This window comes from Eptatretus burgeri, chromosome 9, assembly GCF_056783735.1.
Source record: "Eptatretus burgeri isolate ZD-2024b chromosome 9, Ebu_testis_v1, whole genome shotgun sequence".
NCBI classification, from domain to species: domain Eukaryota; kingdom Metazoa; phylum Chordata; class Myxini; order Myxiniformes; family Myxinidae; genus Eptatretus; species Eptatretus burgeri.
The window spans coordinates 95017271-95042555 of record NC_140969.1 but is presented as its reverse complement, the minus strand read 5'-3'; the positions used below and the strand labels follow the sequence as shown (position 1 = coordinate 95042555).

General features: G+C 39.0%; 1 protein-coding gene across 1 annotated transcript in view; it reads left to right on the top strand.

Annotated features, from left to right (window-relative positions):
- Positions 1-10735, top strand: part of LOC147020667 (prolargin-like) — a 12445-nt gene extending 1710 nt beyond the window's left edge. The window contains exons 2-3 of the mRNA XM_085896199.1: positions 457-1458; positions 3230-10735. Coding sequence (XP_085752325.1) covers positions 555-1458; positions 3230-3384 — 1059 coding nt within the window. The 5' untranslated portion in view covers positions 457-554 and the 3' untranslated portion in view covers positions 3385-10735. The remainder of the gene's footprint in view (positions 1-456; positions 1459-3229) is intronic.
- Positions 10736-25285: the final 14550 nt, after the last annotated feature.

Genomic DNA, 25285 nt, shown 5'->3' with positions numbered 1-25285 from the left:
CTTTGCAAGAAGACATTTATGGGCTCTTTAATGTCTCACAGCAAGCGCTATAGGAGACGGGACAGCCAGCTTAACATCCCTTGCGAAGGATGGTGTACTCTGTTGTAATGCCCTGCCTAACAAAACACAAGGGAGGTTAGAGTTGATAATGTGGTTGGGAATCTAACCCAGCCTAGACAGCACAAGGCCAAGTCCACTACCTCTAGTATAGCCAAGATTACATAGCATACAGATAAAATAATAAATGGCAAGTAAAAAGGGTACAAGTTTCTATTATGCTCCTGCGATCCAACATTCCTGCTCAATGAAGAATTCAACTCCCTCCTCTGCTTCCTTCCTCTTCCCTCCCTTTATTGCCCCCAAACTGAAAAATATATCCATTGTAATTGCTCAAAAGTCACATTCTTTTTTGTAAGTCAAACCAACTTGAAACTTTCTTTGAAACTCTATTTTCAGGTTTTGAATTAAACAAAGGAACAGACTGACTCGTCAGCAATCTTCAAGTCTTGCATACAAGCTTCGCCGCATCTTGCGCATCGACAAATCTCTGCGGAATGGGCATCTGGCCACAGTTATGTTTATGTGCTACAGCCTTGCTCTTGGCGGAATCAGCCAAGAAAAAGTCTTTAAAACATAAAAATGTGGAGGAGGAAGAGGAGCCCATATTGTATACAGGGGTGCAGTATTATGCTGACTGTCCTCCTGAATGCAACTGTCTCCCTAATTTTGAAACAGCACTGAACTGTGAAAGCAGGCGTCTCCGTCGGGTACCTAATCTCCCACCACGTACACTTCACCTTTATCTCCAGCACAACCGCATTTCTGCACTAACCATCGAGCCCTTCTCCAACGCAACAGAACTCCGCTGGCTCAACCTCAACGACAACCGCCTCACAAGCAAAAAAGTGGAAAATAAGGTCTTTGCTTCAATTCCTCATCTTCTCCACCTATATATTGAGAACAATGACCTGGCCAAACTTCCCTCAAAGCTTCCGACTACTCTGCAGCAGCTGCGACTGGCGAACAACCGCATCAGCACAGTTTCACCGAAAGATTTTGCTCGCCTTAAAAATTTGCTCCTGCTCGACCTCTCAGGAAATCGTCTCGGAGATGCTTCCTTCACGTCACCGCTTCTGACGGGTCTATCGAGCCTCATCCAGCTAAACCTTTACAGAAACCAATTAACGAAGCTACCTCCAAAGCTCCCAAGTAGTCTGTTTCAGCTATACATTGAGCGGAATGCAATTACGACCATCCCTGAAGGATACTTCAATGACCTAAAAAAACTCTTCTCAATCCGTTTGAATGCAAATGCCATCACTGATGATGGAATTCCCAGAGGAGTTTTCAACATATCCAGCCTGCTAGAGCTTGGCCTTGCCCATAATCAGCTAACTCAAGTTCCTGATTTCCCAGCACACCTCGAATATTTGTATCTGAACCACAATCAGATAAAATGTAAGTTTCACTTCATCCACAACCGCACCGGCTATCGCGATACTTGCAAAGGGGAATGAAAGGTTAACGTCACATGAACGTGAATCATACCAAAGACATATACAATATACATGCATACATAGATAGTTCTATCACATTTTATTCCATAATTTTTTAGAAAATGCATATTTGATGAAATCGGCCAGTCACTGTATCATTCCAGAAGCACAGGTATTCTGCTGATGCAGTGCGCTTGTGCATTCAGGTAAGAATTTCGAATTAATTTGCCAGGACACAAAGGCATGATGATGGCTTATTATTATCCCCCGTTGGACTTAGTCCAAAACGGGGGCTTATGGATTTGGTCTCGATTTTTGTGTAAGTGCATGCGTGTGTGTGTGCGTCCGCAACCATATCTCGGACAAGTATGGACTGATTTTATTCATACTTGGCACAAAGATACAAATGATGGTATGTATGTATGTGTAATGTGTATATATATATATATATATATATTTATTTATATATACATACATACATACACATCATTTTGTTTCACGATGTGATCAAAGAAGGCTGACTGGTGGCCATTTTAGTTGTAAAAAACAAAACCGGTGTCGAACACGTCCTCAACCATTTGTCAGACATGCATGGTCTGATTTTATTCAATCTTGGCACAAACACAGCACATGATGGCATACACGTGCACCTCACTTTCTTTTGTGATCTGATCAAAGATGGCCGACAGATCGACTGGCGGCCATTTTAGTTGTAAAAAAAATAAAATAAAACCCAGTATCGAACATGTCCTCAACCATTTCTCAGACATGCATTTACCGATCTTGTTTTTTTAGATACTGTAGGATCTCTGACATCTAATAACAAATGCTCACAGACAGGGCAGCCGCCTTAATATCCCTTCTGACATATGATGCACTCATTGTTGTAATTCCTTGCCTGTGAGGCACAAGGAGGGGAGTATCCATTCCATCCATTGGGACCATACTCTGTGCAGAGCGTTGGTGCTGCCTAAGCAGTCTCCTTGGCTATTGGGTACAATCCTGGATTGGTCGCCACTCCAACACATGAGGGGAGTATACTATCTCTGAACTATCTTGCCAACCCAGTACCTAATCAATAGATGGCTCCAAAGTGCAAAACATTATTCCACCTGTGATTGAGACAAATGCTTTACCACTCCAGAAGGTAAAGGTCATTCTGATGAAAAAAAAATCCCAGCACGCTAAGAAACATCATTTTCTCCCCCTTAAGGGGTAGGTATGAGCTTCGATATCTTCTACTTGTACAGGGTCTCCTACAGACGTCACCATTCCTTGGCAACTCTTTTCGGCCTTTGCACACCCTTACCGGTCTTTCCCTTCTCCTTGAGGAACGCTCAATTCCTTTGCTCACCATCAAATCATTTCCAGTGCACTCTCGACCTCATTCCTGTTAACCTTCCATTCACCATTCATCTCTTCGTCTGTTTTGCAAATTTTTCTCCTGCCATCATTTCGACATCACGTGTGTCAAATGTGGTCAATTTCCTCGACCAATTCGCTCATGAGATGTTTTTCTCAATTCCGATTTCATGTAGCCCAATCATACCTCTCCTTTTCAACCACAAATCCACAAATCCCTAAATCTGACAAAAATGTTCTCAATCACCTTCTGCTGCTGTTTCTTCATCAGCAATGTGATTTCACTGGTTACATCAGACATTGTTATTCATTTAGAAGACTTGATTAAACTCTACTGTTAGATGTAACAACTACTCTTGCACTTCCTACAGGGGTGAATGTATCCTCGGTGTGCGATGGCCCTCGGATCTCAGCGGACGGCCCACCACGCCTGCGCTACTTCCGTATCGATGACAACCACATCAAGCGTCTGTACACGACTGAGCTCATGATTTGTTTCCCTATCCTCCAGGCTCTTATCTTCTGAGTAATGAGCCCGACAGGCTTATGCTTATCATCTCTACTCCAAGACAACCCCGACACATCTCCCAAAATAATACCGATGGATCATTGGTACAAAGTGTTGCCGGTCTCATTAATTTCATAACTGGTTAAAGTTTAAAAGTTTAACGTTTAAATAAGTACCAAATACAATAGCATTTTGAATGCCAAAGGAATGAATCACATGCAACCACGTGATCTCACAATCATTGAGCAAGAAATCATGTCACTTGAAGAATACATTTTGAAATGAATTCAAATGAATCTTCTCATAAGTTCCTCTAATGTGGCTCACAGCAATATGTTTTTAAGATACACATATATGTACATATGGCATGCTCAATATATGCATATGTATACACTGTACATGTAGCATGTTCAATATATGCATATGTTTACACTGTACATGTAGCATTTTCAATATATGCATATGTATATACTGTACATATTGCATGCTCAATATATGCATATGTATACACTGCACATGTAGCATGTTCAATATATGCATATGTTTGCACTCGGTGTGCGATGGCCCTCGGATCTCAGCGGACGGCCCAACACGCCTGCGCTACTTCCGTATCGATGACAACCACATCAAGCGTCTGTACACGATTGAGCTCATGATTTGTTATATATAATAATAGTAGAATATTTGTTATATATAATAATATTAGAAAATATACATGCAGCATGTTAAATATATACATGTGTGTGCACTGTACATGCAGCATGTTCAATATATACATGTGTACACTGTACATGTAGCATGTTCAGTATATTCATATGTGTACACTGTACATGTGGCATGCTCAATATATTCATATGTGTACACTGTACATGTAGCATGCTCAATATATTCATATGTGTACACTCTACATGAAGCATGCTCAATATATTCATATGTATACACTGTACATGTAGTATGCTCAATATATACATGTGTACACTGTACATGTAGCATGTTCAGTATATTCATATGTGCACACTGTAGATGTGGCATGTTCAATATATTCATATGTGTACACTCTACATGTAGCATGCTCAATATATTCATATGTATACACTGTACATGTAGCATGCTCAATATGTGTACACTGTACATGTAGCATGCTCAATATATACATATGTGTACACTGTACATGTAGCATGTTCAATATACACATATGTGCACACTGTAAATGTAGCATGTTCAATGTATACATATGTGTACACTGTACATGTAGCATGTTCAATATACACATATGTGTACACTGTAAATGTAGCATGTTCAATATATACATATGTGTACACTGTACACATAGCATGTTCAATAAATTCATATGTGTTCACGGTACATGTAGCATGTTCAAAGGAGGAATTTCTCTGGATACGGGACGATAAAGATGATTATATACATATGTGTACATGTAGCACGTTTAAAATATACATGTGTACATGTAGCATGTTTAATATATACATTTAGGTTGTTTATTATATACATGTGTACATGTAGTGTGTTTAATATATACATATGTGTACATCTAGTGTGTTTAATGTAGACATATGTGTACATGTGGCGTGTTTAAAATATACATGTGTACATGTAGCATGTTTAATATATACATATGTGTACATGTAGCTTGTTTAATATATACATAGGTGTACATGTAGTGTGTTTCATGTATACATATGTGTACATGTAGTGTGTTTAATGTATACATATATGTACACTGTAAATGTGGGATGTTCAATATATTCATGTGTGTACACTGTACATGTAGCATGTTCAACATATTCATATGTGTACACTATACTTGTCACATGTTCAAAATGTACATATGTGTACACTGTAAATGTAGCATGTTCAATATATTCATATGTAACAACCATACACCTCGCATGTTCAATAAATTCATATGTGTGCACTGTACATGTAGCATGTTCAAAGGAGGAATTTCCCTGGACGATAAAGATAATTATATACATATGTGTACATGTAGTGTGTTTTAAAATATGCATATGTGTACATGTAGTATATTTAATTTATACATATAGCTTGTTTAATATATACATATGTGTACATGTACTGTGTTTAATAAATACATATGTGTATGTGTAGTGTGTTTAATGTAGACATACGTGTACATGTAGCATGTTTAAAATATACATATGTGTACATGTAGCATGTTTAATATATACATATGTGTACATGTAGTATGTTTAATCTATACATGTAGTGTGTGTAATGCAGACATATGTGTATATATAGTGTGTTTAATGTAGACATATGTGTACATGTAGTGTGTTTAATGTATACATATGTGAACATGTAGTGTGTTTAATACATACATATGTGTAAATGTAATGTGTTTAAAATATACATATGTGTACATGTAGTGTGTTTCATATGTACATATGTGCACATGTAGTGTGTTTAATGTATACATATGTGAACATGTAGTGTGTTTAATATATACATATGTATACATGTAATGTGTTTAAAATATACATGTGCACATGTAGTGTTTAATATGTACATATGTGTACATGTAGTGTGTTTAATATATACATATGTGTACATGTAGCGTGTTAAAATATACATATGTGTACATGTAGCATGTTAGTATATACATATGTGTACATGTAGCATGTTCAATATATACATATGTGTACATGTAATGTGTTTAAAATATACTGTTGCGAATTCGCGCCCGCCGGCGTGCGAACGGCCACGTGACTCGAATCGCGGCATGTTGCCCACCGGACGGACAATTCAGTCGTGACCCTCCAGGAACTATCGCCCGGAGCCAGTCACGGGTGGGCCTTTCGACCTCACCACAATCGTGCCAATCGGCCACCCACGTAGGATAGGGTTGTTCACCAAACTCGACCTACCTAAGTACCCACGCGGATGGTAAACCGGGCGATCATACCTCGCCGCAGGTCGACTCCGGACACGAGCCGCTTGGGCGGCCCGTTCCGTACTATCGGGATAACCGAGCGGTGTTATCGTCGACCTCGATGGTTCAGATTAATTACCGGGATCTTGCACCTGCAATGAACCCTTTATGTGAAGCAGGATGGAGAGTCAATGGAGAAAAGACAAAGCGAAACGGGAACAGTTCAACATGCAAGCACTTTATTTACACGACACACGGAGAGCACACATATACAGCCATACAGGAATGAAAAATTCACATATAGCAATTAAAACAATTATGCACAAAAAGCAAATGCAATACGACCGACTAACGCGTACACACGGGAACACTTATACAGTTCTACTTTACAAGACACAGTGCCACAAGATCCATACAAAAACAAAAGAAAAGGCCACCCTCAAAGACAAGGGGGCAGACGAGGCCCGTGGGCCTTTATGGCGTGGGACTTGGCAGACCGAACGAGTCCCACGAGACCGTTGCAGGTTACCTGCATCCTCGCGGTGCGATGGTGGGCGAGCTCTCTCCGGCGCTCCTTGTACGAACGCGCAGGTCCGCGCGACACAGCTGGCAGAGCGGCACCTCCAGTCCGCGTCCCCTCCGCGACGTCCGAACTCTCCACTGACTGCAAGCTCGAACGAGCGGGTCCGCTCTACGGACCGCTTCTCCAAGACCCAGACGGGCAGAAGACCATGAACCGCCGACTGATACTGACACTCTCACCGACCGCCCTGACCTGACCTCCTCTGACCTGACTTCCTCCTAGCGGTGCCTCCGTGCACCCTTTTATTTCCCCGGCACCCCGCCCCTCCCTTCGCGGCATGCGGGGGGAACATTCCACCAGAGAAATCGGGGCGGGAGTTGAGTTTCCAACCGTCATTCTTGTTTACCAGAGAAATCGGGGCGGGAGTTGAGTTCCAACCGTCATTCTTGTTTACCAGAGAAACCGGGGTGGGAGTTGTTGTTGTTCCCCTTTTGTGTTCGTGGAGATGTTGACGGTTGCTGGCGGAGTGGTGAGGATGGCGTGGTTGTTGAGAGGCAGGTGTGGTTGTGGTTGGTGGTTGTTGTGTGATGGCGGTTGAGACGTGGTTGGTTCAAAATAAAGATAGAACAGAAAAACGGCTATCTCAAAGCGTCACAGCCCGAATGAATCACATAAATTCCTTCTAAACAACGGTTTTGGGCTAACTACACATGTACTTAGAGATATCTCACCTACGGGCCCTTCATGGTGTAATGCGAATTTCCACAGCCGTAACAATACATATGTGTACATGTAGCTTGTTTAATATATACATATGTGTACATGTAATGTGTTTAATGTAGATATATGTGTACATGTAGTGTGTTTAATATATACATATGTGTACATGTAGCTTGTTTAATATATACAGATATGTACATGTAGCTTGTTTAATGTATACATATGTGTACATGTAGTGTGTTTAATATATACATATGTGTACATGTAATGTGTTTAATGTAGACATATGTGTACATGTAGTGTGTTTAATATAGACATATGTGTGCATGCAGTGTGTTTAATATATACATATGTGTACATGTAATGCATTTAATGTATACATATGTGTACATGTAGTGTGTTTAATGTGTACATGTAGTGCGTTTAAAATATACATGTCTACATGTAGTGTGTTTAAAATATACATATGTGTACATGTAGTGTGTTTACTATATACAAGTGTGTACATGTAGTGTGTTTAATATATAGATATGTGTACAAGTAGTGTGTTTAAAATATACATATGTGTACATGTAGTGTGTTTAAAATATACATATGTGTACATGTAATGTGTTTAATATATACATATAGCTCGTTTAATATATACATATGTGTACATGTAGTGTGTTTAATATATACATATGTGTCCATGTAGTGTGTTTAATCTATACATATGTGTACATGTAGTGTGTTCAATATATACATGTTTCCTGGTGTGTGTTCAATATATACATGTTTCCTGGTGTGTGTTTAATATATACATATGTGTACATGCTGTAAATGTTTAATATATGTATATGTTAAACCCATTTTGCTGCAAACTACATGAAACAAACGAATGAGACGATTCATTTAAATTGTTCACGCATGTTTATCATTTCCAAAAAAATCCATGAATGAACATGAAGTCACACATTGAAATTATGCATGCCAACAATAGACTCCAATTTGATAATTCAACTTTTCATAATTTAAATACGAATGTGTATTTTGATAAACCAGGACGAGAGTTTGTTGCTGGGTCAAGATTCGAACCCGGATTAGACAGCTCAAAGATGTGTGTGCATACCTCTCGGTTATCCTGCTGGTTTATAAATGGTATGAAGAGTCTAAAACAAGAATAACTGATATTGAGTCCCAAAGACAGTGGGGGTTGGGCATTACCTTACTGAGAACATAACTTTTATTGTTATATTCCTCTCTATTGTTCTTTAATTTTCAACAGCATGTAAACTCATTCGCTGTTTATAATAAAAATAATAATATTAATAATAAAAAACAACAATGATTATGGAGGCAACAAAGACAACACTAAATGATGATGTTATATGGGAAGTGCTGCATTTCCCAGAATTTATCCTTTCTTACAACAGTAAAGATAAAATAGATACCTGCCTCACTTAAAGATTCACGCTTTTTCTTTTACAAGTTTTGTTTGATCGGTTGTCCTTGGATTCAACTGAAAAATAATTGGCAATTAAATATCATTCACAGTGGATTTATATTTGTTGATGTTTCCCATTGCACCAATTAAATTGGACATTGCGAAAATCAAAATAATTAAATTCCTAAAAATAAAAAAGGCCAACGGTCTTCTGATTCACCTTCCTGGTCATCCAAAATAAAGACATCAGGTGAGGTGACCAGGCCACCTAGAATGATGATTTTAACCTGTCGACTAAATATGATGAGCAACTGAAAATGTGAGTTGTCAGCTGGCTCAAGAAAGTTTTTTAAATGTTACCAAATAGATAGACATATGGAAAACTAGAAGGGCACTCGGTAGAGCGCATACCTCCACCACGCAATGCCGGATCCACAAGAACATATCTGGCCCAATACATTTTTGAAATAAATGCTATATATCGTTTTTGGCCCTCTCTCTCAATGGTGAAGAATCTCTTGCAAAATTCTCGAATCTGGTTCCGGATTCGGATCTTCACCAAAATCGAATCAATTCGTCCTTGTGACACACCCAACATGTCCACCAAGTTTTATCTGAATCCGTCCACAACTTTTTGAGATATGAAATACCGTTTTTAGCCCCATCTCTCAATGGTGAAGAATCGGCTAAAAATTAAATAATTCTCCTATCCAGATCTGGAATCGGATTATCAATGTTGCACAGGCCGTCGTGCAAGAGTTACACCGTTTGTGGAAGGAACGTTGGTGGAAGCGGCAAGGAACGGTTGCAAGACCCTGCCTTGGCAAGTCAGAGTGCTTGTAGACAGCGGGTGGGTAGTGGATTGTGATGGGGAATGGAATGGTTGTTGGTTGTTCATTGGAGGGTTCGTTGGATGTAAAGATTTAATAACCTAACGAAAAAGAAATCGCAATACACGCCTTTGATTCTCCCACTAGACAAAAGGAAAGGGATCTGACTACACACATACTTAACGACATAACTGACTTTTGGGACATCTGTATGTTGAATGCAAATGGTTTCCAGATCCGTAACAATATGATGTTTCGGAGCAAGAAGCGTTATTTTAAAACATTACATGTACAAAATATGTTACCCTGTATTTTCTTTATCTTCTGGGAAGTTTCATTTTGATGGTACAACCTCTTGAGCGTGCCAAAGTTTGAAGGCTCGGCCTTGCGTCAAGTGTGCTTACATCTTCTTTATTTATTAGACATCCAATGTAAGCAAATGAACTCGTCTTACTCTGCACGCGTTGCACATCATGTGCAGTAATTTTCACCTCTCTGCGAAAATATTCGAAAAAAAATGAGCCTTGTATTTATTGTTATTTTTTAAGAGCTTCTGCACATTGCCTTTGAAGCTCGAGTTGCAAATCACCATCTACATTTCCAATAGAAGAGATGTAATTACTCTTTTATGAAAAATGTTTTTCGAGTATTTTTCAGGACTGAAAAATAGACCATAGTGAACACACAGTCTTATTAAAAGATTGGGCTTTAAAATCCTTCTTAAATCATCCTAATGAAGGGGGACAGATAAATACACAAATACACATTGTGTTTTATATTGGTAGATAAGATGTACACATGTTTTGCTTCATGTATGTACATCGGGTTATTTTTAATATGAAATAAGCAAAGCCTAGAAACGAATGAAACATGGTGGGTTGGAGTTTCTTCTTCTTAATTTGGGTCCCAGTATCGTCTCAAGCGTGCATTAATGCAAATAAATTTTTATTTGCTCTTTGTTATTACAGTTGTCTTTATTGGTTTCTAGTCAACAAAAAAAAAAACATCATTAAATGAAAATTGCTTTTCCTTTCATTTTTCCGAATAGACCCAAACACAGTACATTAGAGAGGTTCTTCTTCTTCATTTTGGTTTTGGTATTGGCTCGAGCGTGCATTAAACGCGAACAATTTTTTTTATCTCCCGAACATTCATTGGACATGTATTGCGAAGCAATTCTCGCTCTTGTTATAGTAGATTCCCACGTGGATAGACAGCTTGAAAATAAACTTGGGCAATGCGGTGCTGAGAGGATGACTTCATGTGATAAAAACTGCATTGGTTATAATTGGAGTCGAGAGAGGTGGGATAATAAGCCAAATCATTGACATGGGAAAGATAGCTGGACTCATCGCACATGCATCCTTATAGAATTATAAATTTTTAATAATGCACATGACAGATCGAATATGATATAGAATCCTGGACAAAATGGACACAATTAATAAGAAAAACTAAACTCCAACATTAGGGCCACACCATTGAGCTATATATATATATATATATATATATATATATATATATATATATATATATATATATATATATATATATATATATATATATATATATATATATATATATATAGATATATATAGATATATATATATATAGATATATATAGATATATATATATATATAGATATATATATATATATATATATATATATATATATATATATATATATATATATATATAGATATATATATATATATATATATATATATATATATATATATATATGTATCTGGAGCACATACAGCACGTGCTCGCAGAACAAGCAGCCGCTATGTTGGAATACCCTTCCCTCGCTAGAACCAAAAGGTACATGCAAAGCTGAGAGTGTAATAAGCACTGGACTTTATCAGGTTACATTGACAGATTGATTCACATTTGTTTTCCTCTTTTGCTTGTTTTCCTTTGGAGCCTTGTGATGCAGCTATGCTAAGCCAAAGAAAAAAAATATACAACTTGATCGTCTGGATTGTTTTTTTTCAAGGAAGGAGGAGGCCTTTTTTATTTGTTGTTTTTTTCAAAATGGCGGCTGACTTTTAGATTCAAGATGGCCGCCCGATTTTTAGTTCAAAAAGGCCAGTGACATTTTAATTCAAGGACCCTTACTGTTTAATGCAGAGAAACACTTTAAAAATTTTAACCCCCTCCCCCCCAAAAACAAATGGTAAATGTATGGAAAAATACAAAACAACTACACACTTCGTGCATATTAAAATTGTTGGCTATGTCATCTTTCTGTGTAGATCTACGGTAAACATTTAATACACAGATTTGCACATGTGGGATGTGGACTCACCTGCACTGTTTAGTATTGATCCTGTATAGCCGATCCCTGGATCAACACCCCACTTACGAAATCGGAGAAAACATCAAATAGAGAGCCTCACCCATCAAGAACTGCTCTCACATACCTTCAGGACTTTAGTTCCCGTCCGAATTAGCAAACAGATGAAAACGATCTTCAAAAATGAAGTTAAATCATTAAAATGATTTGTCACTTTCGTGCAATTTGTCTTCATTTTACATTCAGCACGCAATTTGCTATTTTTAAACTTAACCAGTGGTATTTTGCATCTGTGACATGTGGAGACTGATGCTAACTTGTCTGTAATAGTAGACTGACCCATTTTACCCCTATCTATATCACTAGTACATGCCCGTAAAAAAAAAAAAAATCAAACCGCGACCAAGAAACAACAACCACACAGGCCGTTCCACCACTCTCACGTGCCCGTATGTGCGTGGCCCGGAAGTTCGCATATCGCAGTTACGATTATTCGCAATTTAGTTTTAATGGCCAATTATTCAATTAGCGCCAACGTATTTTGCCTTTTCGCAATGTCATCGCAAGGAAAAACACAAAGAGAAGAGAAGAGAGAAAGAGAAAAAAACCTTCGTGCAAAAAAAAAAAAAAAAAATTACTTCCTGCTTCGGAGCATACCAGCTCACTCTGATGTTACTGAAATTTATGCACTGTCTAATATGAAAACGATCATGACTTGGGGCATTGTGCTTATCTATAAATGCGCATAAGAAATCGAGAAATTATTAGAATACACGAAGTCATCACTCTCCAGAAGTCCATACGTTGTAACCCGCAATGGGGAACGCGGCTGAGATTCCCTTCCCCCATCGGCCACGCCCACGCAGCAACATGTCTTGGCATTGGTTGGTAAATAAATGGCCATAACTTGGGAAGCACTTGTCCAATTAATATCAAACATTGAAAAGGCACATCCTCAGGTCCCCAGCAATATATCTGGCAAGTTTCAATTAGATCGGACCAGTGGTTGTCAAGAAACAGTGGTCACAGACACACAGACACACAGACACACAGACACACACACACACACACACACACACACACACACACACACACACACACACACACACACACACACTGCTGGAATTATAGATAGATAATGAACTGGTCCCTCTGCAGTAGGCTGCTGATTTGTCGGATTCGGTCACATGGTTAAGTGGCATGGAGTCTGATGTCCATGCCGAGATGTCTCTTTCGTTGTAACTTCAGTGTTGTTCTTGAATACAAATGAAAGTTCTTGAAAGCTCGTTGAAAAGTATTTATTTGTTGTTCGTTCATTTAGAGTCAGGCTGGTCATGCGGTGAAGTTCATGGACGGTTTATATGTCAGGACTGCGTGCCATCTGGAAGGCTTTGGCCCCAGTCGGAGCAGTGAGCATCCATGTTGATCGGCTGACACCTAGTACTTGACCCACCCCGGTCGGTATCAATATTCTCAACACTCGGCGCACCCAGAATTAGTGCACTCGGTGACTGACACGCATACACGGTGATCGGAGGTGGTAGGGGGAACGTTCCCAGACTAAGGAAATGTTACAGCATCATTTTCATTGGAAGCATGAACTGAATGTTACTGCAGTATTTTTTTTGTACCATTCACTCAAAATCCACCTTGACCTTGTTCTCAAACACCCACCTTGGACCATACACTCAATTGTTCAACCCTGAGAAAATTTGCCACGCATTTCATTCACACCCTGCATCGCTCTCTCTCAACAAACATTCCTCCATTCATTCCTCAATTGTCGGAACATGAGGAAGAAGGAAGGAAGGCACGAATATCACGTCATTACAATCCACAAAATAATAATTCCCAAATCGGCAATTTAAATCATGTCACAAATTCCTTTAACTCGAACGACATCATTGTCTCTGTCGTCTGCTTACATAGTTTCTCCCTTACGTACTAATGTAACTTCCATACGCAGACATCTACACGGATCAGTATTGCTCACATATCGCGCACAAAAATGGAAGGCTGCAGTACAGCTTGCGGCTCGGTAGAAGCGATAAAAATTCAATATCGACATCGGGAAAACAAACGATTCAAAGAATGGTGCAAAAGTCATACACGAAGATATGGATTTTTGGGGGGGGATGTTTGACAGAATAATCCATACTAATAACGTGTGTGTGTGTGTGTGTGTGTGTGTGTGTGTGTGTGTGTGTGTGTGTGTGTGTGTGTGTGTGTGTCCATAAAGCATAACATATTATCTCTGCTAACTCCCCTACCCCCACTCCTCTCTCTCTCTCTCTGTCCCATTCTTGCTCAACTGCCCTCACAAGACGGTGCAGCACCCTCCTCCCACACCTCTCTCACTCGCCTCTCTCTCTGGATGTTTCCAGATGGTGGTTATGTCTGGACAGTGGTTATGTCCGGGAGGTGTTTGTCTCTGAATGTGTCCGGGTAGGGTTTATCTCCAGGCATTGTTTATCTCAGGATGGTGTTTGACTCTGGACCTGTCCATGTTTGTCCCCAGACGGTGCTTGTCTCTGGACGTGTCCGGGTGGTATTTATCTCCGGATGTGTCCAGGCGTTGTTTATGTCCGGATAGGAGTTTGTCTACGGACATGTCCGGGCGGTGTTTGTCTCCAGGCAGTGCTCGTCTCCGAATGTGTCTGGGCAGTGTTTGTTCCTGGAATGTATTTATCTCGGGATATGTCCGGGTGGTGTGTCTCTGGGCGTTATTTATAGTATGACCAGTATAAAATGGATTTCAGACTTTATTGTTTCCATCTTCACTTCACCGCACGTATGCTTTCCCTTCCTCTCACCTTCCACTGCCTTCCCTTTCCCCACCCCTCCTCACTCTCCCTCTCCCTCCTCACTCCCACACTCCTTCTTGCTCCCAGTCCCTCATCTCTTTTCCCCTCCACCTCCTCACGCTCCCCATTCTCTCTATCCCCCACCAGTCTCCCTCTCTCCCCCCTCTTTTTCTCCCACCCCTTTAGTATTCTCGTTAGCGAAGTGGCGGGGTGGTATTTGCTGGTAAACAAATAAATATAAAATTTCACTTTCATCATTTAGATATATCTTTATAGACAGCTCAGGATCATTTTGATATATCTTTATAGACAGCTCAGGATCATATAGATATATCTTTATCGACAGCTCAGGATCATATCGATATATCTTTATAGACAGCTCAGGATCATATAGATATATCTTTATAGACAACTCAGGATCATATAGATATATATTTATCGACAGCTCAGGATCATATAGATATATCTTTATAGACAGCTCAGGATCATATAGATATATCTTTATAGACAGCTCAGGATCATATAGATATCTCTTTGTAGACAGCTCAGGATCATATAGATATATCTTTGTAGACAGCTCAGGATCATATAGATATATATTTGTAGACAGCTCAGGATCATATAGATATATCTTTATTGACAACTCAGGATCATATTGATATATCTTTATAGACAGCTCAGAGGCGAGTATGTGTACATATAGACAGATCATCCAGCCATCCCTTACCACATCATACTGAATATAAAAAACTTCTATTTCTTATAAATACAAAGTTTGGTCGAAAATCGGTGATTAGAGAGTATCTGATCTGACTTTTTCTTCAAAAGGAGATTCTTACTTGTGAGATTAAGTAGCTGTGAGTGTTAATATTTTGTTTATCTGGTAAATCTGTGTATATTTCATTTCTCACTCATTTTTGGAGACTCAAATGGTGGGTGTCATGTTAAAACCTGATGTGACAATTGATCTGGCGATGACATCATGGCTGATACATTTTTGCAGGACTCTGGTACCTCAAAATTTGCCTCTACAAAAAAAAATACACCACTGCTTGTGACCATTTAATATCAGTTTTTAAAGGCCTGAGTCCCTCATGGAAGCCATCTTAGTCTGGAAGCAATGTGTGTTGGTTTACAGATGTGCATGGTGTCAGCATCATGTCAAATTCAGGGTTGCAGAATCTTTTTTTGTTATATATGTTAACCAGAGTTGGTGTCAAAGCCACCCAATGCTCGCCTGTTTCTACATTTATCGTTTTTAAAAGACGAGTCGAATAATTAATATTTTTTATAAAGCATTGCAGTGAAGTATAATTATAAAGCAATATTTGTATTTGTATACAGTATTGTAATCAGTAACAAGAGCGCAAGTGAGCACAATATACGCCCTAACAAGAAGGTATATACAGAATTGTGCTACTACATGGAAAACAGCATCCTGGTTGCCATGGCAACCACTTTAGATGACGAACGTATGTCACGACACACCGTCTCCACAGTCTGTACCTATGTACCAAATATGAAACGTGAAAGTTGAAAACTTTGGGAGTTAGAGTGCGGACAGGAACTGATGGAAAACAGCATCCTGGTTGCCATGGCAACCATTTTAGATGACGAACGTACGTCATGACACACCGTCTCCACAGTCTGTACCTATGTATCAAATATGAAACGTGAAAGTTGAAAACTTAGGGAGTTAGAGTGCGGACAGGAACGTATGGAAAACAGCATCCCGGTTGCCATGGCAACCACTTTAGATGACGAACGGATGTCGCGACACACCGTTTTCACAGTCTGTACCTATGTACTGAATATGAAACGTGAAAGTTGAAAACTTTGGGAGTTAGAGTGCGGACAGGAACGGATGGAAAACAGCATCCCGGTTGCCATGGCAACCACTTTAGATGACGAACGGATGTCGCGACACACCATTTTCACAGTCTGTACCTATGTACTGAATATGAAACGTGAAAGTTGAAAACTTTGGGAGTTGGAGTGCGGACAGGAACGGACGGACAGACAGACAGACACAGACAGACGGATGGACGACCGGTATCACATAATACGCCCCAATATATATATATATATATATATATATATATATATATATATATATATATATATATATATATATATATATATATATATATATATATATATATATATATATATATATATATATATATATATATATATATATATATATATATATATATATATATATATATATATATATATATATATATATATATAGATATATATATATATATATATATATATATATATATATATATATATATATATATATATATATATATATATATCTTCTTCTTCTTCTTTCGGCTGCTCCCGTTAGGGGTCGCCACAGCGGATCATCCCTATGATCCGCATAGTGATTTGGCACATGTTTTTTTACGCCGGATGCCCTTCCTGACGCAACCCTGGTCGCCTCTTACGACACAGGGATACGGTACACCTATTTTAACCGGGGTATACACCGGCCCAGTATACTGGTACTCATTTCGCCGACCTCGGAAGGATGACAGGCTGAGTCAACCCCCCGGTGTATTAATTCAGTGCCCAACGGGATATATATATATATATATATATATATATATATATATAGATATATATATATATATATATATATATATATATATATATATATATATATATATATATATATATATATATATATATATATATATATATATATATATATATATATATATATATATATATATATATATATATATATATATATATATATATATATATATATATATATATATATATATATATATATATATATATATATATATATATATATATATATATATATATATATATATATAGATATATATATATATATATATATATATATATATATATATATATATATATATATATATATATAGATATATATATATATATATATATATATATATATATATATATATATATATATATACATATATAGATATATATATATACATATAGATAGATATATATATATATATATATATATATATATATATATATATATATATATATATATATATATATATATATATATATATATATATATATATATATATATATATATATATATATATATATATATATATATATATATATATATATATATATATATATATATATATATATATATATATATATATATATATATATATATATATATATATATATATATATATATATATATATATATATATATATATATATATATATATATATATATATATATATATATATATATATATATATATATATATATATATATATATATATATATATATATATATATATATATATATATATATATATATATATATATATATATATATATATATATATATATATATATATATATATATATATATATATATATATATATATATATATATATCGGGCCCCGATATACACATAATACGCCCCGATACATATATATATATATATATATATATATATATATATATATATATATATATAAATATATATATATATATATATATATATATATATATATATCGGGCGTATAAAAAATAGTGTGGTAGATAAAAAAAACATTAGAAAAGAAATTAGAGTGGGAGCACTCGGGAGAGTGCAAAACCTCCGCCGCCAATACTGCTGGATCACTCAAGTGAACCTTATATCTTATTCATAAAATATGATGTCAACAGTGCTGACAGAGTTATAGTTCTTTTCTCCAACCTTTTTTTTTGGGGGGGGGGGGGTTGGAAATTACTTAAAACATGTAGAAATGCAAAAAAAAGAAATCGAAATTGTTGAAAAAAAAGTTGCAAAAAAATTTTTTTCTCTAACAATTTTTTTTTGGGGGGGGGGGGGTTGGAAATCACTTAAAACATGTAGAAATGCAAAAAAAAAATATTTTTCTCGAACAATTTTTTTTGGGGGGGGGGGCATGATAAGTCCAAGTCCAAAATATAATGGCATGATCCTTGGACCATACCTCACCCCCCCCCCCACCAAGTTTCGTCGAAATCCGTCGAGGAGTTTTTACGTAATACTGTTCACAAACAAACAAACAAAAAATAACCAATGTCACCCCCAGGGTGACCAGTATCTTGCCAAAATGTGAACATGAGTGACTTATTTATTCAATTAAAGTTACTCAAAAAATAAGGGTTTCGTCGACCTTGATGCTTGACCTTTTTGTGACCTTGACCTTTGACCTTGACCTTTATATTTTTGTACGGTTAATGGTATCTCTCCAGGACCGTTCTACATGAAATATCAAGAGATTTTGATGAGAACTGAGGAAATAAAATTTTCATGAAAACTCCGTTTTTTGTCATGACGTCATCAAATGACGTCATAGCGTCAAACTTTTGACAGATCTGGAAAGCACTTATCAAGCGCTTTCATATGAGGTATTACTCGATATGGTATCTAAGATTTCAAAATTTGACCTTGGGGTCAAAAACTTTCGACCTCCAGCGCAAAACCATGAAGGTCAAGGCCGATCGCCACCAAAAATTAATCAGCTGAGCACCAGACCATGAACTATATTCCCATGAAGTTTGAAGACGATCCGATCAAAATTACTCAAAAAATAAGGGTTTCGTCGACTCCCCTGATTTGCGACAAAGTGACCTTGACCTTTGACCTTGACCTTTAAAATTTTGTGTGCTGAAAGGGACCTCTATAGGCCTCTGATATGCGAAGTTACAAAAATTTCCAATGATAACTGTGCTCTGCAGAGTGATCGATAAGTGATTACAGACAAACAAAGAAAAAATAAACAAACAAACAAAAAAAACATACAAGCTGACTAACATATCTTGCAAAACTTCGTTTTGGCAAGATAACAAACAAACAAACAGAAAGGGGTGAAAACAGTAACCTCCGATCTTTGATGGCGGAGGTTAACAATAACTTGCATCAAAAAATTTAACATTTTCACGCTCACGCTGACGCTGACGCTCACGCCGGGGGTATCGCTATAGCTCTCTGTTCTTCAAACAGGCGAGCTAAAATGAGTCGGCCTACCAGGTATGTACTGTCTATAATCTGACAATTGGACAAGTGTTTTACCAATAATGATATGAAAGTTCACCTGAGACTTTATTTACAGAAGCGTGGAATCCAAATCCTTACTAATGCAGCATTCAACCGCCTTTAAATTCATAACCTCTGTGCTGCCAGTGCAGTATCCACACGACAAACATTAAATCCCATATGCAGTACTCTGTTGGTGTGAACATTGTTCAATAAAGTCTTTTTAATTCATGCCAAAGTAGTGAATTGACCCCTCACCGCATTGTCCAGTAGTTGATATATGTGCAAACTCCATCGTGAGCTTACAGAATTGTGATTAAACAAGGATTATTCATTACTCTGATGAAGTGTTGTAGCATTGCCCTCTGCTGGCTGGTGCAGGTAAGAAATGTCAAAGCTTTATTCTGTGTAAGATGTTGCTTTGCAAAATGGTACTCTTCGGCCAGTGTGCCGCCAGTACTGATTTCATTGTGTGCCGCCAGTACCTGTATCATTCTGTGCCGCAAGTACCGGTATCATTGTGTGCCACCAGTACCGGTATCACTGTGTGCCATCAGTACTGGTATCATTGTGTGCCGCAAGTACCGGTATCATTGTGTGCTGCAAGTACCAGTATCGTAGTGCGCCGCAAGTACCGGTATCATTGTGTGCCACCAGTACCGGTATCATTGTGTTCCGCAAGTACCGGTATCATTGTGTGCCGCAAGTACCGGTATCATTGTGCACCACCAGTACCGGTATCATTGTGCACCATCAGTACCAGTATCATTGTGTGCCGCCAGTACTGGTATCATTGTGCGCCGCCAGTACCAGTATCATTGTGCGCCGCCAGTACCGGTATCATTGTGCGCCGCCAGTACCGGTATCATTGTGTGCCATCAGTACCGGTATCATTGTGTGCCATCAGCACCGGTATCATTGTGTGCCACCAGTACCGATATCATTGTATGCCGCCAGTACCGGTATCATGATGTATGCCTGGTGTTGGCTTAATGGTTATGGTGGTGGGATTAGGATCCTAGGATCCTGAGTTCAAATCCCCCTTTGCTGTTCAATTAATACCAGGTGGTGTTGACTCTGCCTGTCATCTTTCCAAGGTCGGCAAAATGAATAGACCTACTAGCATATTGGTAGTGGTGGCATTGCATTAGTGGCACAGCTGTGCCCCCAGAAAATAATGCAGCCAAGTACCCACAGGCTGCATACGAATAAATAAAATCCATAATTCATTAACAAAATTGCAGCCAAATCGGACTGTATGTTCACAAGCCTTTTGGGGGTAAGGCTTTTTATGTACCCCCCATGGGGAGGAGTGCAACAATGTGAAAATATGAGAAAGAGAGCAATGAGCGAAGGAAGAGACAATGGAGTTTGATAGAAGTGAGAAATGAGGATAATCCTCAGAAATAGAAGGGTGAGAAGGAATGAGTAATGAGTGAGCATGGAAGAGGCACTTGTGGACCAGATTTGGGGGGGTGGGGGGGGTAGACTGCGCGGTTAAACATTCTGCCGTATTTCCATACCTAATAGATATATGGTCCCTTGTATGTTTATAATTATAGTGTTCAAGCATGGGCATGACATTACCATTAAAGGTCCCATGACACTCAAAACTTTCTGGTTATTTATATATTAACTTGACCTTCCTAGTGAAGAAATCACCCATGTTTCTTTTTAAAAATAAAAATGGGATAATTAGACCAATATTTCGAACATTTCTGGTGCTTTTCACAACTTGCTATGCCCCACCCCTTAAAAAAGTTGACCAGCAAACCGCAGCGTTCACGTCATCTGCAGAACACGACTCGCACAGAGTGGATTGACTAGATGTCGCGCACCATATAAAGTATGTACAAATGCATTGTGCACATGCGTTTGATATCTCACTGATCGCCTAAATTACTGTGATTGTTTCGCGGAAAAGAAATTCTGCTTCTGAGCCATGTATGCACAACAATCACGAGGCAATTATTTATCCCTTTACTACCTTGTCGTAGTCGTGTACAAATCCAATACATGTATGCACAATAAAGGGCTATACCATGTCCACAAAATATTAAATGTGCCTGTTGAACCTTTCCATTAAAAAAGAAACTTACAGGGACCTACAAGTAAAATACTAAAGATTAATATTGCATTATTTCAAGTCGCAAGGAGATAATTTTAAAATCAAACAATGTGAAAAACCTGCACCCACATTTTGCAGCTTATTGAATTGTTCGTTGAAACCAGCCTGCTGGGATAGGTACGATTCCACATACATGCAAGCGAGGTATGGCTGCACTCGACATACATGGGTTTATTCGAAAGTGAAGGTACGGCTTCCATTGGCTTGCTATTCATTAACATTTAGCCAAAATGCTGTAATAAATGAACAGGGAAAAATATGTTGGCACAACTATGAAAGACAAGTTTATCTGTCCTATTACACGGCCTCATAGCCTCGGGACTCTTCCGCATTGACTTGTACATTGTGTGCATGCTAATTCAAGTTACTTGTCAACTCTAGAGTCTAGACTAGTCAGATAAATCTGACGTGCTGTCGCTTTCTTATATTATACTATTTTCTTCATTGTTTTCTACTGGCGCTACATGACGACTACAGTAGGAATAAAATAAATAAAAATGCAACAGAACGTCAGATTAATCGGACTACTCTAGACAATTGTATCACAAGGTGTGTTCTGCACACAAGTTTTCATCGTATCCGGACAGCGAGATTGCTTCGTTTTATGCGCGGAGAGATACGGCCGATGACATGCGCCGGCCTTGCTTGCGATTAATTCGCCGTGGAGCAACATGTCCGCTGCGCTGCGCTGGTCATGTCACCTCACTAAAATATTTCTGATATCGAGCAGTATTAGTCCGGGAGCCAACCGATCAAAATTAAAAAAAAATTGCCCGGTCTGCTATAAAATTTTTGTGTTGATTTTCATAAAGAGACACCCTTTGAGTATATGAAAACCAATGTTGGCAATGGTGAAACTCTTGCGCAACAACACAGTCAACACTTATGCGAGCCCCCTCTGATAACAAAATGTTGGCAAAAGCGAAGATGTAGGATGGGGGTAGGGGTAATTCATATTGTCCTAAAATCATAACCACTAAACCTATATACACAAATGACCCCTCATATTAAAGAGGAGTTCATTTCCTATATCACAATTGGTGATTTAACCTACCTACAATTGACAAGGTTATATGTCAAACAACAAAAGATTTATGCAACTCAGAAATGCTTGACTATCAATGGGGTCAGGAACAAGAACATACTTTTACATGCCATGGTTTTAAGGAAGATAAAATTAGAAATGGATTAACACAATATTGTGACATGAAACATCCTCTTCAGAGGAAGAGTCACTCTCTGAAACAACTCCACCACATGAACCTCTCTGACGAAGGCATATGCATGTCACTCAGCAAGGCACAGCAGCCTTTTTGCATGAACATCGTTTCAGACATTTGGATAATTTGCACATGCAAGACACCGTTTTGTCTATGTTTGGCTTGGCTGGCTTAGACATGAGAATTGGGACCAGTTTTCCATTGATAAGGGTTCTGCCAAATGTTGTGGCTGGGGGAAGTGCTCGGTCACTGAGATGTGCACGTCTATACAGAAGCAATTGATACAATGCTCTTAAAACAAGGAAGTAAAACGCATCTTCTGTTGCTGGCAGTGACCTAAGGTCTAATTTTGAAGAGACAAACATATGCTGCCTGAGGGTATCCAAACAGCTGAACCCTTTTTGGCCATGCAGAGCAGTCCAGTATACTCTGGCCTCATCAATGACACATTCTGTTGCTGCCATTTCACTATCTCTTCCAAAATCAACAAGGTGGGGAAGGTTTCCTATCAGTCCCAGAGAAACCTGTGCCGCTCTTCTTTTCACAGGAACACAGGCATCATCCCAACTGACTGGAAGAGGGGCCTTGTTGTCCCTCTCTGGAAAGGGAAGGGTGATCGCCAAGACTGCAACAACTACCGAGGGGTGACGCTGCTCTCAGTGCCGGGCAAGGTCTTTGCTCGGATAATTCTTGATAGGGTTCGCCACCATCTGCTTGAGCACCAGCGTCCAGAGCAGTCAGGCTTTACACCAAAGAGGTCAACGATTGACCGTATCCTTGCCCTTCGTGTCCTCACCGAACGCAGACGAGAGTTTCGGCAGGGGCTGCTTGCAGCCTATGTTGATCTCTGTAAAGCGTTCGATTCAGTGAATCGGGATGTCCTCTGGAGGATTCTTGGTCTTCGTGGGGTGCCACCAAAACTGATCGATCTGATGTCTGAACTCTACTCTGGTACTGAGAGTGCTGTGAAGTGTGGTGGTACCATCTCTGACTTATTTCCAGTTGTTACTGGAGTTCGTCAGGGATGTGTACTTGCCCCCACACTTTTCAGCACTTGTATGGACTGGATTTTAGGGAGGATGTCGGAGAGATCAAGTTGCGGTGCATCGTTTGGCAATGTCAAGATCTCGGACCTTGATTTTGCAGATGATGCAGTCATCTTTGCGGAGACTTTAGACATCCTCTTGGGGGCCCTCGAGGTGCTGAATGAGGAGTCGGAGCCGTTGGGATTACGGATTTCTTGGGTCAAAACTAAGATCCAGGCTTTCGGTGACATCTTGGATGCTGCTGTCCTGTCTGTGTCTGTTTGTGGTGAGGATGTTGAGGTCGTGGATAGATTCACTTACCTTGGCAGTGATATTCATGTCTCCGCAGGTTGTGAGCCGGAGGTCAATAGACGTCTGGGTCGGGCCTGGGGAGTCATGGATTCACTGGATCATGGGGTGTGGCGCTGCCGGTACCTGTGCGGGAGGACGAAAGTCCGAGTCTTCAGGTCCTTGGTACTTCCAGTCTTGCTCTATGGGTGCGAGACTTGGACTTTGACCAAGGATCTGAGACAGAGACTTAATTCCTTTGGTACCAGGTCTCTTCGAAGAATCCTTGGCTATCGCTGGTCGGATTTTGTGTCCAACGAGCGGTTGCTGAGAGAGACTCGGATGAGATTTGTTACCTGCATAGTCCGTGAGCGTCAGTTGCGGCTGTATGGACATGTGGCTCGTTTTCCTGACGCTGATCCTGCTCACCAGATTCTCTCAGCGAGGGAGTCTCATGAGTGGAGGAGGCCAGTGGGCCGACCACGTGCCTCATGGTTGCAGCAGGTTGACCATCATCTCAAGGAGATGGGGATGGGCCTGGCATCTGCCTGGGGGATGGCCAGATGGAGGCCCCTGGAGTACCGGCGGAAAGTGGACGCAGCGACGCGCTGTTCTGGCACATGCTCCCATACCTGACCTGACCTCTTCTTTTCCCCTTCTGAATGGGTAGCTCACTGTGTCACATCCACACAACACATATGTGC